Source organism: Cynoglossus semilaevis, chromosome 16 (genome assembly GCF_000523025.1).
Source record: "Cynoglossus semilaevis isolate Cse_v1.0 chromosome 16, Cse_v1.0, whole genome shotgun sequence".
Classification (NCBI taxonomy): Eukaryota; Metazoa; Chordata; class Actinopteri; order Pleuronectiformes; family Cynoglossidae; genus Cynoglossus; species Cynoglossus semilaevis.
Window position 1 is genome coordinate 9,803,953 of NC_024322.1, and position 16,485 is coordinate 9,820,437.

Genomic DNA, 16,485 nt, shown 5'->3' on the forward strand with positions numbered 1-16,485 from the left:
CTGTCAGTGTAAACATGGCATGTCTGTGATTTTGTGCAGGGAATAGCAGGAATCTGTGTCTTTGGAGGAGACGAGTGCTATATAAAACTTCAAATCAAAGCAAACCTTCCACACTTGGAGGCTCAAAGGAAAGAGTCACGAATGTTTGACCTGGTACGTACACACGACTCGATACAAAACACTGCAAATTGGAGGGAAAAATAATGAGCCACGATAAAAAAGGAGAGCAGAAATCGAGGCTGCTGTTAAGTTGTTACAGACCGTTATTTTCCATTTCACTAATTCAAGGATGTTATCATGTTTTTTTTCCTCCTGTCCAGATGGATGAGTCCATGCCACTGAGGTTTGATGAAGGTTTTCTACGATGGGTCGCTGGGGAGCAGTCGTTAAAGGACACCAGTTTTCTGAGCAATAAAGTACTGGGTTTATGTGGGGAACTTCCCATTTACTGGCTCCATCCTACTTTTACAAAGGGTTTCCTTTCTCTCTTCATTCTGTGTCTTAAACAAACCGCCTTCCCAGAAAAGTTGGTACACTTTGTTAAAAAACATTAGAAACCCATTATTCCTTCATCTTCTAATTCACTACCCTGGAACATTCCACTGGGCCACATGCAAAGACAAATGACCATTCACGCTAACGGTCGTAGCTATGGTCAGTTCAGAGTATCCAGCTGACATTGTACTAACGGTTTTACAAAGACACGACAGGAAATTGAGTCCAACTCCAAAAATACAAAAACAACGCACACACGGAGAACATTAAGAGTCCAGAAATTAAGAGCTAGAATGAAACTGCCACCCTGTTGCTACAAGACAAGCTTGCTAATCACTTCGTCCACTGAACGACTGGTGTTAAAAAAGAAAAATTTGCTGTTCACTAACCCTCTGTTTAACAGGCAGCTAGATGGAGGAAAACATTTCTTCTTTTCACATACAATAGTCGCCACAGAGGCAATGTGACTGATACGGGAAAAAAAATCTGTGATGAGGGTGGAAACCACTGCTGAATGTGCATGGTTTCTCACCTAACACAACAAATTACACATGAAGAGGTTTTAATTTTGTTTCCTGGAAGTGCGCCATCTTTTCTGTAAATACCGTTTGTATTTTATGTCCAATAGATCCACAACATTTTTTTTAGCTGTTAGTTATATTTTTGATCATTTTCGGTCTCCATTCTTCCCTGCCTCAGCTTCCTCTCAGACGTTGGCTATGGCAACGCTTCTGAACAGGCGCCGCGTTTGCAGCAACGCACAAAGGCTTTGGCTTTGGCTGGGTATGAAAAAGGAATGATCTTGAAATATGCAAGGCGGCCTATTATTACTGCTGTTAATTCAATTATTCAGAGACAACGCCATCCACTGTATGTAGGGTTGAGCTCCCAGGACATGTGTGTCGTCTTGTGAATGCTGACCCAGTACTCTTGCCTCCTGTGGCTGCTGGAACAGATGGGGAAAGGAGAAAGCGAGACTCAGAGCGAGCCGAGCAGCAGTTCGCCACGGAGGAGTTTGATACGACTGTGAAGAAAAGAGAGCTGGTGAGTCACACACAGGATGACGGCTCCAGAGGTGATGAAGAGGAGGGAGGCGGGGGGGAGTCGACCGCAGGGTCTGCTTACAATCCCGAAAAATCCTTATCGTGCGAGTATGAAGTTTGTCAACAAGGATTTTTAACGGACGACAGGAAACTAAAGAGGCTCACCGACCCTAAAGGAGCTTTTTTTTAAATGTATTTTTTAATTATTCGAACCTTATAAAGGGCAGGTCACAGACTCTGAAGAAAAGTGTTAACCTGCATTTTTATTTTTAACCAGCTGTGGGTGGTCGGGCCTGCTGTTCCTGGGACGTGTCATATCATTATGAGTCACTAGTTCAATAGCTGCCTTTTCAAAATCAATAAGCACATTAAGAGAAGTGAATAATTCCCAGTAGCTATAAAAATTCATGTTGCCAAGAGAAGCGGGATCACGTGTTCTACAAAGTAGAACTTTTTGTAAACATTTAAATTGCAAATATGTCTTAGTGTGAGATGAAAAAAAAACTCATCTTTATATTTAATATTTTCTTTAAAACTGCAGTGCAGTGGAGCAGCCAGAGAGGAAGGAGCCATGACCTTTGACCCAATGCTAGACCACAAGGGGATGTGCTACTCCGCTTGCCAGTGCGGCTACGCTCACTTTCAAACAATATGCGATGGAGACCGGTCTTGGCCTTCCGACCCCACGGGATGTGCAGTTAGCTGCAGTGTCATTATAGCCGGTCGCTGGTGGGTGGCACGGATTCCTGGTTGTTTACACTCACAGGCCACTTTATTAGGAACATTTTGCTATTACGATGTGACGCCCCCTTCTGCCTTCAGAAATACCAACATGATCTATGGCATGAATTCAACCAGATGCTGGAAACATTAGTTTTTGGTCCTTATTCACTGCGTAGTTTATGCAGTTGCTGCAGATTTATTGGCCACAAATTAAAAGTTGCAAATCACGCGCCATAACATCCTAAAGTGTTTTTTTCCAAGTGGGACCAGGCGTATACTTCGTAGGTGATTTAATAGTACAGTTAAATTACTCCCAGTCCACTGTAGAAGAGTAGTTAGTGCTGCTGCCTTACAGCAGGAAGATCTCCGTACCAGTACGGACCCTAAATGTGTGCAGGGGTTTTATTTGGCGTTCTCCCTCAGTCCAAATTAGGTTAAATGGACACTTTCAGTTTACCGTGGGTTAGAGAAGCTTTTACAGCACTGACTCCTGCTGTACACTAAACAAAGTGTCTCAACAAATTGAGACACTGTGAAGCGACGTTAGCGTCTTCAGTGCTAAGGTTCGTCTTCAGGTGTTTCGTGAAATTGCTCTTATCATAACAGAACGAAACCCTACAGTAAGTGCAGCTCCCGCCTTTGTTCCTCGTTAACGTTCATCCAACATTGTTAAAATAAACTACCCATGAGGAGAACGACACAATGGACTACAGCAGGACAACACACCACCACTAGCTGACCAGTACACAACCACTCTTTTTTCTTTGTCACAATTTGGGAATTTGGGCGCGGCCTGAATTTAATTTTTTTTGGGCCAGATTCAGCCCACGGGCCACCAGTTGATGATCTTTAGTCTACAGTCTTTCTGCATACTTTTGACAGTTGTTTCAGTTTGTTAGTGACTTATTCGAATCAGTTGATAATCATTGCTGTAGTGTATTTTGAACGAATTATCAATACTGGTACTTGTGTCGGTTCTGCCCTAGATTCATGTTTTCCACGTTGAAGTCTGACTCTACCATCTGAACAGAACAGAAAACGAGACTCATCCGACCAGGTTACATTTTTCCAATCTTCTATTGTCCAAAATTGTTGAGCCTGTGAAAATTGTATCCCCTGTCCCAATCATCAACTTGACTCAGTCTGACCTTTTCTTCTGACCCCTGGCATCAACAACATTTTTCACCTTTCTCTCTCTTTTTTTTTATTGGATGCTTCTCTGTAAATGGTAGAGATGTTTTTTCTTTGGTAGAAAATCCCAGTAGATCGGCAGCCTTTAAAAACCTTCGACATGTTCACCCACATTCTGATGCTCTGTCTGAACTCCAGGGGGTCGCCTTGAGTACATCTATGTGTCTAAATGCACTGGGCTGCAGCCACGTTGGTGGCTGACTCCATGTTTTCATCAACATGTAACTGAACCCAATGAAGGGACCGGTGAGTGGATTTTGTGATTCTGACTCTCAACATGAACGGAATAAAATATTTAACGTAATTATTTTTTTAGGCTACTGCTGTCTGTGACAGACCACACACACCATTTACATTGCAGCCATAGGCTGGTCTTTTTTTCAACTACACTGCAACAGAAAAAACTGGCCTGTATAAAAGGCAGATTCCCATTCGCTGCAACAGACTCACAAATGAGCACATTCATTTTTGCATCTTGTAATACGCAGGCTTAATGCACTGCACTGTGCTTAATGGAGGGTATGGGACTAAATCCAAGTGCTCGGCAGATCATGTACCTTTTCTGACTGAATAGGCTTCAATAAATTCTAATTACAGTATATGCTGGCTTTGATGTAGCCGTTTCTTGGTGCTCAAGAGTGTGCGCGTGAGTTAGCTTAGGTTTTACTAATGTTACAGGGACCTTACTTTTTTCTTTTTTTTTAAGAGAATAAAGCAAAGTAGAAATCATTAAATATTAAATCACAACATCATGTTTAAGGTAATTCTAGTTCAAAGGTTTGGCAGCGGCTGTTTGATGCTTAGCATAGAATAAATCTGGAGAAAATGTATGTCAGATCTAATGTCATTTGAAGACAGGCAGGCTCTCTCTCTCTCTCTCTCTCTCTCTCTCTCTCTCTGTGTGTGTGTGTGTGTGTGTGTGTGTCACATGTGGTTTCCATGGTTCCACAGGCTGCTTTTTTCTGATAAAGCCAAAGTGACAGCAATCATTGCCATAACTTACATTCACAGCTCAGTTTGAGGGCAATGCAATTTGTGCACACTGGCATCTGCATTGATGTGATGTAATGTGAGATGAGTGTCACGGCAACGATGGAAACTATTTCCACAAAAGTGACATTTTTATTAAATAAATAAATCAAATTTTGTCTATTAAAGGGAGGAATAGCGTTGATGCAACCACATAACACGATCACGAAACCAAGCTTCTTTTTTTTTTTTTCGCACAGCTGTTATTGGGACTTGTAGCATAGCCACTCTGAGAGCCTCAAAATCAAAAGAAATCAGATTACTATCTCTAAAGCCATATGCCAACTTATTAAATAATTGAAAGGACCCATGTTGCGATCAAGACGATTTCACAGCGGGTGATCCAGGCACATCAAATTTTAACAGATGTGAAATTGCACCATATCTGCCACTAAAATCTCATTGAAACTATTAAGCAGTGAGAGGAAAGAACACAAAGAGATGCTTGTCTCCCTGCTCGGAGATCTTTCCTGGGTTTTCATGTGGATAGGTGCTTATCACATCTGCGGCGCCGATAAGACGGCCTCTCCGCTTCCGTAGGCTATATAATATTAATCCCTCTCCCACGTCCGCCGCTGCACTTAAAGGAAGGTGACAGGCATGACATATCCAGGACCTCCCGATGGCTCCTGCTCTGGAGTGCAGCCACTAAAAGAGCCCCAAGTACCCTCAAGTGATGTAAATTTGCAGGGGGAGTCCAATTTCCATCACAGCACTGTCATTGCCATGGTCATTAAACTAAATCATCCCGCTGCGTGTCACACAGCTCCCGTTTTAAAAGTCCCCTCAATAATGGAGTTATACTTGGACTGCAGATTGGAGCATAACAGTGGATGACCTCACAGCAGCCATGCGGGTCGCCCACACATCATTTCACATATATAGTAAATATGAGGCTGAGACATATCTGAAGATTATCAATTAACGGAGACCTGTTTTGGTGCCTGGAATCCACCGACTGTAGTTCAACAGGTCGGATTCTAAAATTAGAAACTGCCGCTGAAATTTCAACATAATGTGACGTGAACCGCCGCTGCCACAGGCGGTTTAATGGCCTTACTTACAAACTCCATTTCCACAGAGGTTGATAGAACTTTCTAAAAAAAAAAAAATCAATAAAAACTAAAGTCCGTACAGGGCACATTTATGCTTTTTTCTATTATTATTATCAGAAACAAGAAAGTACTTATTTTATGAACAAAGTTCCTTAAATTTCCTATTTTTGATTCCAGCAAAGCTTGAAAAATACAGGTTTATCACTTGGGCACATCCACAACTTTTAAACACGCTTTTGAATCTTACGGAAAACGAGGATGTATACACACACAGATATATATATATATACATATATACATATACATACATATTTATAGATATATGTGTATGAACAGTATATATGTAGAGTATTTTTATAATTTATATATTGTATTTTTCTGTTATTTCTGTCTCATTTCCTTCATTCGTTTGAAACCTTGATCTTAAACCTTGAATATTCCACAGAATTCTATTAAAAACAGCTGTGTTTAGACTATGGCTGTCAATCTATGAACATATGTGGTTCCATCTGTTTTATTATCAAAATGATCGCATTGTTAATGTGAGAAAAAAGTCCAAAAGTATAACTCCAAATTCAGCTTCACAGTGTTGATGGATTCGAGTCATTTCCGTGTGTGACAGTGACTGGTATAACACATCAGAGCTTCTTTTAACCCTCAGTGACGCTGTTGTCCTCAACAATATTGATCACTCTTGAGTCTCTCGCGATCCGTCTGACAATTACGTCAGTCAGCTTGTCAGTTTCGGACACAGTCACTGCCGTGCTGTCAGCGAGGCTGGTCTAATACGAGCCCGCAGTCTGACCTGAAGACGAATCCTCCACCAACACATTCACGGAGTTGAGATGGTATTTTAAGCTTGAGGTGCTCTGGTGAAATTAAAACTCTTTCCTGCAGCGTGTATCGACGGTGGGATTATTTGAAAAAGCATTCAAATAATTTTGTTTTTGAATACGATTAATTTGACGGATCAATGATAAAGTTATCATCGCACTAATTTTGACAGACCCAGTTTATAGTTAGACAAAGGATTGAAACATAGTTGCACTTCAACAATAGAACCCAATTAAAAGTTTACACTCATGTACATACCTTTTCAGGGTTTCATCACCAAATCCAGCTTCTCCATCAGGTCAGTGCAGGACTTCATCCTCCATAGGTTCTATAAAAAAGATTTAACAACATTAAAAAATAACAAAAACATTACAATTGTTGAAAAAACACGAGTAAATCTATTTTTTTTCTACTACTCAAAAACTACACACTGTTAATTGTCTACCTGTTATGGTGGTGACACGTTCAGCCAGGAAGGTCATAGTATGTGTCCATGGTATGGTCCTGGCTGGAGCTGCATGAGGAAAAGATTCAAAGGCCAGTCAAACCCAGGATTTGAACCGGTGCTCTCAAAGGTCACACACATTTAATGCAGTTTCCACAGATTTAGCAGCATTAGCTACACATAATGTTAGGCTTTGATTACTCACAGTACTGTTCCAAAAATGCTGAGGCTATAAATTGGACTTAAATAAATATGCAGGAACCATATTTGCACAGCTACACGTGTCAACAGATCTTTCTTGTGTTTATAACCGAGGTACACCTTGTTAATTGATAAACAAATAGAATTGTGGGTAATGGCACTGAGTCATTTTCATGTCCAAGGCTTCTTTAGTTTTAGTTGGTGTAACAATGCTTCTGAAAAGGTGGTGTGTAGAACGTGTTGATGCAACAGCACAGCGAACGGAGAGCAGGAAGCCCATGTCAGACAGAGGCGAGGAAGAAACAAAGAGCAGAAGGGAAAATAAAAAAATAAAATAAAAAAACACACTCACACAAAGACACTCGCACAAGCAACAACTCAAAATGGCATTTTAACTGAGTAAAAACATACATAGCTCACAACAACAGCAGTGCTGTTATCCCAAGGCTATGTTAAGGGGGAAAAAAATGTTTTCTTTTACAATTCCTCTCCTCAGAAGAGAAATGTCCCCCGTTGTGTGTAGAAGACGAATGTGTTGGAGAGGGACTTCAGTGTGTGAGACAGTGGTGCCTTTTTGTTTGTCTCCCCTCTGGAGCCAAGCTTACCCTGGGAGCCCTGCAGGCCAGGGAACAAACAGAGCTTTGTGAGCACTGACCCACTGTGCCCAGCAGCCAGACTGCAAACCTCCACTCTTGTGCTAATAGGAAACCACAGATGAGGAGTCCGCAGCAGGGGGAGCTTTCTCACATCCACCTGTGCTTTCATCATTGCCCATCAAAACAAGCACAGCCAGGCAGGGTGCTGTGGTGCTCCGGTGACCACCGAATCAAAAGCCTTTTCTCCAACATCCCTTTGGCGCAAACACTTGAAAGAATACATTTGGGGGGCAAAAAAAAAAAAAACCTAAGTGGTGATTTATTTGGTGGCACGGGTTTGTGCTAATCAAGCCCGTGCACTGACTACAGCTGCCTATAAATATGTCAGCACTCTGTCATAAATTTGCCTGCAGTTGCCCAGGGGGCATTACAAGTGTGAATAAATGTGAGAAGTGAACCACTCTGGTAAACGTGTCCTACATTTGATTGCATGTTTTCCATTACGTCCGGACATGATTGAAATAAACAGTAGTGACAGTCCATTTTGCACCTTAACCAGAACACAGAAACCCTTTTAGGCAAGCTCATTATGTTTTTCTGCAAGAAAGCACAGCAATACATTTATGGATGTTGGCGTCACGGAAAAACCTGTTACCCGCAGTTTTGCACCAGCGGTAACAGCCCGGGCAGAGAATATTTTGTCTTTTCTTCTCCCTTGAATAGTCAGAAATAACATGAGAGGGTGAAAGCGGGGGCGGGGTGGGGGGGAGATGGGGGGGGACGACGCAGAGGGAAGGAAGTTTGGTACAAGGCTTAAATGCTTTTTAATCCCATGCTTGAGTGACCACTTGCAGCTCTGCCCAGTCGTCTGACTCTGGCTGCCATTTGCAGGTCTCTCTGAAGTTTCTTTGCCATTGGCTAGATTGTCCGCTTCACTCTCTCTCTCTCACTCTCCCTCTCTCGCTCGCTCACTCATCCTGCTATTTAGTATGCAGGCTCCAAATGGCAATTAATTAAATGCCTGCTGGTATTGTATAAAGACCTCTGCCTTGTTTATTTATTTTCTTTATTTACTGCTAAGTCTATACAGCCCTACCTGCAATGCACTTTTATGCTTTTTTTTAATGTAATGAAACAGTGTAGCAATCCTCCGAGGTAACTCAATTAATCTGCACACCCTGCACACACAGGTTTCCTTTTCAGCGTATTGCACTCGGTTGCATGCTGTCCCTGTTCCACTCGCTAGAACCGCTGTAGTGTGGTGTGGGCCCTAAATTGGAATATGCACCATTCTTCTCCTTGAGACACACTGTATAAGTGACAGTGGTGGAGGAATTCAACCTGCAGAGGATGTCAAGAGTTCCTCGCAAGATGTGGGCAGTAATCTCTGCGACACAGCAGGTGGAGGAGACTCTCTGAGAGGACACTGTATATAATCAACTGCACAAATTATCATACCTCACCTCATGTTATTTTCACACTTCCAGAAATAATGCAACAGCCAGGCACTAATAAAAGCGTGTTCCCATCAAATTATCACCTTTGCGAAAAAACTTCACTCCTCCCCGGCTCCGCACAACTGCTGATGGTGTGCATAAATTGAGCTATAGGATGCGATGACTCCGACTAGAATCGAATCAAAACTTCACATCTAAAATCAGCTCCTTCACAAAGCATCGTCAATAAGCTCGCCTCATGAAAGAGGAGCAGCAGGAAGTAAACTGACAAAGTTTATAAAAGAAAAAAAAAACACATTCTGTGTCTAAGCAGAGCATGGAACAATGAGGGAGCCTGAATGCTGAGATATGCCACCCCGGGGGCAGGCTCTATACTTAAGGCTTACAACAGCCTCATTATCTCCCTCAACTCACATCAGATCCTAACAGCAGTTTGTCACAGGCAGGCTCTTCGCTGCCAGTAGGCATCAGACCAATCCTTCTGCAACACTACTGTACATAATTGCCATATGGACAGCATTTTGAGCCAGACTGAAGACTAAAAAGCCCTGCAGGCAGATTCCCCAGATAACTAAATGAATATTTTATCTCATTTCCATCTAATTTGCAACACGTTATTATACAGAACTGAAATTTTTTAATTAATTGATAGAACATATCAAACACAGGTTCGGGCTTTGATTTTCCAGAGTTGTATTTTTCTCAATTTGCATGACTTTTTTCACACGCCAATTTTTCTTCTTTTTTTTTTTTTTTTTTAAACCTCCCAGAATGTAGGTGTGTCTTTATAGAAACGCTGTCACAAAACAAATTATTAAGTGTCACTGCACATTAAAATGCTTGTCATGGTCATGTAAACAGTTCCAGAGAGAAGTTCTTTTACCTGCCACCCGGCTGATTAATTAATTTTACGCTGTTTAATTAAATCCACAGTCTGGGGAGTCTGGAAGCCACTGTGGGGAGCCCCACCTGAACCCTGTGCACACACAGATTACTAACTGAGGACTCACACACCTGCTCTCACACTGAAGCTGACACCAACGTCACCCTCACTCTGGATACCACAGCCACATTGTGTCAGTGTCAGCCAGCAGTGGTGAGCGTTTACTGCGGGAGACGGGAAAGCTCGGGCGCCGTTTGTTTGTCACCTGACATTTACAGGTATCTGACTGCATTTGAAACTTAATAAAGTAATACAGTGATTCTCAACCATAGGACCGCGTCTCAAACTTGGGCCATCAGTGCCACCTAGAGGGCCGCAAATAAAATCAGTTTTGCGCCTGTGGGCCGCGTAGGTAATCAACTGGAGGCCACCAGAGATATGTTATCCGCAAGAAGTACGGTTCCAATGCAGCTTTTGTCCATGTGGTGGCAGTAACAAATCAGTTAGTTCTTTGACCAAGTGCCAATGTACAGAGAAGAAGACTGTTTTCTTTTCTAAGCCAGCTGTAGCATAAAGTATGGAGAAAAAATGAAAACGAACGTCATGTGGACCCCGCCCCCCTGGAATGTTTGACTAGGTACAATTTTAAACTGTAAGTACAAATCAAACCACGAGTGAGGTCAATTTAACCCATACAGTGCTAATATTTAATAGACCCCGGGCCACTTTGTACTATAATAATTGAGTGTCAAGGTCAAAAGGTTAAGATCCCCTGCACCAGTAGGTGGTGTTACCTGTTTGGACGTTAATACCTGCAACACAAAGCAAACAAGATGAGACCAAGACTGAAAAGGTCAAACAAGTCATTTTCAAATAATAATTGTCAGAGGTTTCTTGATTAGCGGGTTATCGTGTTCTGGTATTAGAACAGGGCTTAAAAGGAGCGTTCACCAAAGGCTACGTCTATGCCGCGATCCCTCATGACTCGATTCTTGGCGCTGTTTGCACTGCAAATGAGATGGTGTTATGTAGATAGACCTCGGATTAATATGAAGTCGGCTAACTGCGGGCACACAAATAAAAGGCTAACAGAATTACCATAATGCATTTGGCTTCAGAGGCGTAAACACACATCCTGCCCAACGTGTTTGTATCACACAGCCAGAGCCTCAGAGATACAGGGGGAGTTTCTCTCTCTCATGTCAGTACAGAGGAGGTGCACAAACTGCACAGCATGCAGTATGATTGTGGAGGCGGGGGAAACACACACACACACATTACACACGCACCGTCTCCAGATGAAACAGGTTCCCTACGTCTGTAATCACAAAAAAACAGGTTTATTGGGTCTCAGACATAATTTAACGACGAGACTAAAAACAAAACTGGATGATGATATTTAAATGTGTCAGATTTAACGGCTTTAATATGATGGGCTATAAAGTTTTAAAAGGGATACAACGACTTGTGCCTTTTATTCTTAAACTATAAACAAAGAAGACCGGCATCTAATTATAGCCGAACGTTTCGAAATGGAAACAAAATACACAATGGTTGAAGTATGTCATCAGTAATTGGTTAAAAAAAAAACAATGTTTAGAGGCTTTAAAAAAATTTAACTTTTAAAAAATCCACAAATTAGTTGCACATCCTAAAACAGCATTTAAAACTAAATAAAAACCTTAGTGTTTTTTATGTATTTTACTTTAACAGGAATAAAGACAAAGACATTCAGTCCAGTGTTCTAAGACAGATGTGATTATTTGATTTAAAGTCATGTCACGTTAAGACTCATCTCCAGGCGTCTTCAACCGCTGTGACTGTCAAGTGTTCAGCTTTATTTTGGTGATGTTTTAAAAGGTTAGCAACAGGTTTTCAACTTTAACTTCATCTCTTTCTTTTTTTCTTTTTCTTAATTTGAAATAACATTTGAAAGGAACTTCATTTCTGTCCTTAAACCAGACTAAGAAGCAGGTGGTGACAAAAAAACATCTACAAGAAGGAATTGCTCTGCTGCAGATATGTTTCAGGAAATGATTTAAGTTTCTATTAGATTTATTTGTCAGGGTCTCACTTTACCTATAACTTTATTTATTTGTTTATTAATAGAGTTAAGGGAATAAATATTTTTTGCAACAAAGAATGGCAACGTAATGTAATTTCATAATTTCACCCCTGGATGTCGTTAAAACCTACAGAGCACACCTTTAAATACAGTTCAAATATTTTCACTGCGTGTGTGTGTGTGTGTGTGTGTGTGTGTAAGCAGTGCTGTAAAACAACAGACAGTCACAAGATGAGAGTAAGCAGTGCGCAACACTTGAGCGGAAGTTTTATGATGTTTCAGTAAATATCGCCGACATATTTTTTATTGCACATCAGCCGCTTCTATTCAAATGAATTATTGAATCTTTACAAACAGTCGAGAGCCGTGCTCCACGCTCTGACAAGAGGAACTTTTAATAGGGCCTTCCAGTGCGTGGCATCCAGACAGTTTTGTCAACTGCAGCAGCATTAGCTGGAAGAACAGCCCTCTATTTGTGCTCGCCTTGTCCTGTGACAGGAAGACCTATCAGGTGCTCATCTCTCCCCTCCTCCTCCTCCTCCTCCCCCCGCTTCTCCTCCTACCCCTCGTCTCCTTCTGACCTCATTCTGTCATCTTCGTTTTTTCCATCTCTCTCTCTCTCTCTCTCAGGTCTTTTATAAAGTGTCTACACACATTACACATTTAACAATGCATTAAAAATAGGCCACTATCAATCAATCACTCCGTGGCAGAGACATAATCTACTCACGGCACCGGTTTGACACGTTTCTCCAGCGCGGAGAATGAAAGACACAATAAACCCCCGGATCAGAAACCTGAAAGAGATGGAAACAATGGTAATCCGCCGCATCCTGCAAAATCCCAACACTGTACTTCTGGATTCTCACTTGTTTAATTTCCTGTGGCACAGTATCCAAGAACAGATTTGGAAAATAATATGCAGGAGGAAGGCTACGACTAGATTTCTGCTGATGGGTGTCAAGTTAACATGGCACCCGAAACAATGGTTGGAAAAAGCGAGATGCATGATACAGGATCGGTACTAGGAGGAATCTGATGTAATGGTTGGGAGTGAGTCAAGCCCTGGGGGAGAATAGTCTGAACAGTCTTGACTTCAGGTTGCTCATGCCATGGCAGATGTTCAGCTGACGACAGCAGCACAAGAGACAGCACGACATGTTATTCAGAGGTTATTTTTATAGTATTAGGATGGCACCTTAAGATTGCAATGCCACAGGTACAGCTGCTCCGGTGTGATAGCAAAGCATACTATATATTTCATAATGGAACACTGAAGAACTCACAGTCCCACGTTGTTAGCACAGCGTGGTGTTCTGCTGGTCAGTGAGAGGTGTGGGAGTGTATTTGTGAGCTTTGATGTCGCTGCTCTGCTCAGAAGTTTGATCCTGCATCCTGGACTTGGAGACAGACTGCACTTCGTCATGGGTAAAAGCCGGAGGAGGTAGACACAGACTGCACAGGCAGACCTGAAGGACCGCACAGAGAGAGAGAGAGAGAGAGCAAGAAACAGAGAGGGAGACATGCACGTCAGGGACAAAACACATTTACTGTCAGTCTCAGAGGGAGAAAATGGCTTTATAGAAAATCTATTTATGTGTGAAGCACCCATGGAATAATGCAAGTGGAAGGCTGTCTCGCTGATGCTGTATTAACAGTAAGCCAGTGAATGAAGCCTCAATCAATTCAACAAACAGAGACGACTTTTTTCCCCTTCGTCCATGTAGGGCAGCGTTAAAAGCGTTCTTTGGCTTTGAGTCCTTCACAGAAAAAACTATTTCATTTTTCAAAGTATTAAATACATTCACAGCAGACTGAAGGGAAAATTAACAAACGCACACCGACCGTGCCGTGCCGAAGGGTGATGTTGAAAAATGAGAGTAAATGTTGAAAAGTTAAATTTACTATCTAAAATTAACAAAAACTTTTCGACTTTATTTCTGGTGTTTTTCTTTTTTTCTTTTTCTTCCTCATTTGCTCCAGTTTCTGTCCGTTTCACAGACACCACTACACACAGTACATCAGTGATGACACAAGCAGTAGTTTTGTGAGTGAGGATAAAATGGTTACACTATAGGGATGTGGGCCCAATACTTCATTCAAATACTCAAACTGGTACTCGAAACTGGAAAAAGTGTGTGAATCCAGTGACCCGATACACCGTGACGGTTTCTCACTTCAGCTGCACACAGGTCGGTCAGTGATGTGTGTTTCCCTGCTGCAGTTCAGGGTCTCATTGTCCTCATGGGTAGTTTATTTAAGTAGGTCAACAATGTCAGCAGTTTGGATGAATTTTAACACCAGGGATGGAAACAGGAGCTAGACTTACTGTAGGATTTGTTCCATTCTGATACAATCAACCCAATAGAACACAGGAAGTGCTGAATATGCTAATGCTAATCTTCTCTTGATGAAATCTTGATATAATTTGACACACTTCAAACCAGAGACAATGTTTTCAATTACTATGAGTTATTGGTCTAAAACATTGTTTCCCAAAGACTGGGTCGCGACCCTCAGGTGGGTCGCAAGAGATTTTTTTGGGGGGTCGTCTTGCATCTTGTTTCCCAGGAGATTAGGAATAATGTCAATTGACTTGTGCACAAATGGAAATCCTCGTACGTCTGTCGATGTGTTAGAATGGCACTTGGACAATCCTTGTTTCCACTCAAACTATCTTTTGGTGAGTCATGTGAATGGTGTAATTCATAGAGGGCAGAAGCGATCTTACCTTAAAGCCTCTCTGGAAACGTTTGCTGACTATGCACAAAACAATGGGGTTGATGCAGGAGTTAAGAGACGCCATATTGATGCCAAAATAGTCCAGGACAAGAAACACACTGTAAGAAATAATATATATAAAATAGATATGACGTAATTTATCAAACATGCTTTAGAGCAGTGAACAAATAAACAGTGCTTACCTCAGGAGTTGACAACGGTTAGGATCCTTTTCATCATATATGGTTAGCTTCAAGATTCTGCTGAGATACAGTGGGAACCAGCAGAGCGCAAACACAGTCACTAGGCAGAAAACTGTTTTAGCAACTTCAAGTCTCTAAAGTAAGAAACACACATAGACAAAAATGATTAAAATACGGTGTGACACTCCAAGTGGAACAGATGTCAAACAAGACTTCTGTTCACAACCTGCTTGGTCTGGACGCTCAAAACATTCTTCGTCTTTCTCAGCATTTTCCTGGTCATGAGCGTGTAGAAGACAGCGGTCCAAGTCAGTGGCATGCAAAAGTAAAATCCAAAGAGCCACCAGTCTTTTACTGATTTATAAATCTGTGGATGAAACATGACAGACAGGAGTCCACAGATGGTGCAGTGACAGGAGGATCAGTGGCTGCTATATTAACGCATGCACAAAAAAAATAAAATAAATATTTGACTCAAGCTCCGGTCTCAGTTCTTTTCAGCAGATATAAATAAACCTGGAAGTTCTATATGGAAGTACAATGGAACAGAACCTGTTTCATCCTGTTGCACGCCGGAGACAATTACATACCTGCATGAACTTTGAGGTTTGCATTGGATGAAGCAGACATATTCTCAGATGCTTGTCTTTATAGTTCGTCATTAACATGTCAAAGCCAACCAACTCAGGCACAGCCAGCAGGAGAGAAACAACCCATATCATTGTTATTTCTGCTGCTGTCCAAACTGAAACTCCACCGCCTTTCATCCCATACCAGGACACCACGGCGCGGTATCTGCAAAATCAATGGCAAATTTTGATGGGTTTTTTTTTTTTTTTTCATATCTGTAACGATGAGACATTTTAAGTGCTTAGGCTCAACAATTCTGTGACACGGTGATGAAATAGAGATTGGAGTCTGCAAATACTATTTTCTGTTTTCAGGGCACAGGACGACGGTGCTTATCTCCTTACCTGTCAACACTCAGAGCACACAGACTCAACACAGTAATTCCAACAGAGGTTTTCTGTATGAAGGGCACAAGTTTGCACAGCACAAAACCAAATGGCCAATCTTCTGCTATGAGCTGCAAAAACAAACAAACATAAAAAAAAAACAGGGACATTATCACAAACAAAGACGAGAGCAAACAATATTTGAAAAATAGCAATAACAGAGAAAGTGCAACATTGTTTCGTGAAGAACTCACCCTGTATGCATTGATTGGGATGTCTACGATAATATGGATCAGGTCACCCAATGCAAGACTTGCAATGAGTATATTAGGTCCACTTCTGATGCTTTTGTTCCCATGTATGATTTTCAATAGGGCTCCATTTCCCACTACTCCGACTATAAACACAAGCAGAGAAACCACTGTATTGACGTATTTGAAAGTGTCTCTGATTCCAGCCGACTCTGAGCACATAGGAGGCTGTGTTGTTTTCACTCCCGCTCCTTGTGGTGGATGAATTGAGCTGTTGGATCTCTGGTTTTCCAGTATCAAAGTACCAGGGGAGGCCGTTTCAGAGAGTTTAGTTACG

General features: G+C 41.7%; 2 protein-coding genes and 1 pseudogene across 2 annotated transcripts in view; 1 reads left to right on the forward strand and 2 right to left on the reverse strand.

The window, feature by feature from the left end:
- The window catches only part of cnmd (chondromodulin), a 3,555-nt gene extending 1,143 nt beyond the window's left edge, over positions 1–2,412 (forward strand). The window contains 5 exon segments of the mRNA XM_025063717.1: positions 40–153; positions 321–543; positions 1,195–1,278; positions 1,421–1,539; positions 2,035–2,412. Of these exon segments, the coding sequence (XP_024919485.1) occupies positions 40–153; positions 321–543; positions 1,195–1,278; positions 1,421–1,539; positions 2,035–2,412 (918 nt within the window).
- Positions 2,413–11,758: 9,346 nt separating this feature from the next.
- ednrbb (endothelin receptor type Bb) lies at positions 11,759–15,889 on the reverse strand. The gene is made up of 5 exons (XM_025064118.1): positions 15,532–15,889; positions 15,168–15,308; positions 14,942–15,075; positions 14,749–14,857; positions 11,759–13,486 (listed from the first exon to the last, which is right to left on the reverse strand). Exons 1-5 carry the CDS (start codon positions 15,706–15,708, stop codon positions 13,316–13,318), a joined length of 732 nt encoding a protein of 243 aa, XP_024919886.1. The 5' UTR covers positions 15,709–15,889; the 3' UTR covers positions 11,759–13,315.
- Positions 15,890–15,895: 6 nt separating this feature from the next.
- Positions 15,896–16,472, reverse strand: LOC112488354 (endothelin receptor type B pseudogene; annotated as a pseudogene).
- Positions 16,473–16,485: the final 13 nt, after the last annotated feature.

Excerpts from the sequence above, each read along its gene's own strand:
- ednrbb (XM_025064118.1), bottom strand. The coding sequence starts at position 15,708 with ATGAAAGGCGGTGGAGTTTCAGTTTGGACAGCAGCAGAAATAACAATG. Across the intron at positions 14,858-14,941 it reads AACCGTTGTCAACTCCTGAG|TGTGTTTCTTGTCCTGGACT; the intron begins GTAAGCACTGTT and ends TATTTCTTACAG. Across the intron at positions 13,487-14,748 it reads GTTTCCAGAGAGGCTTTAAG|GTCTGCCTGTGCAGTCTGTG; the intron begins GTAAGATCGCTT and ends GCGGTCCTTCAG.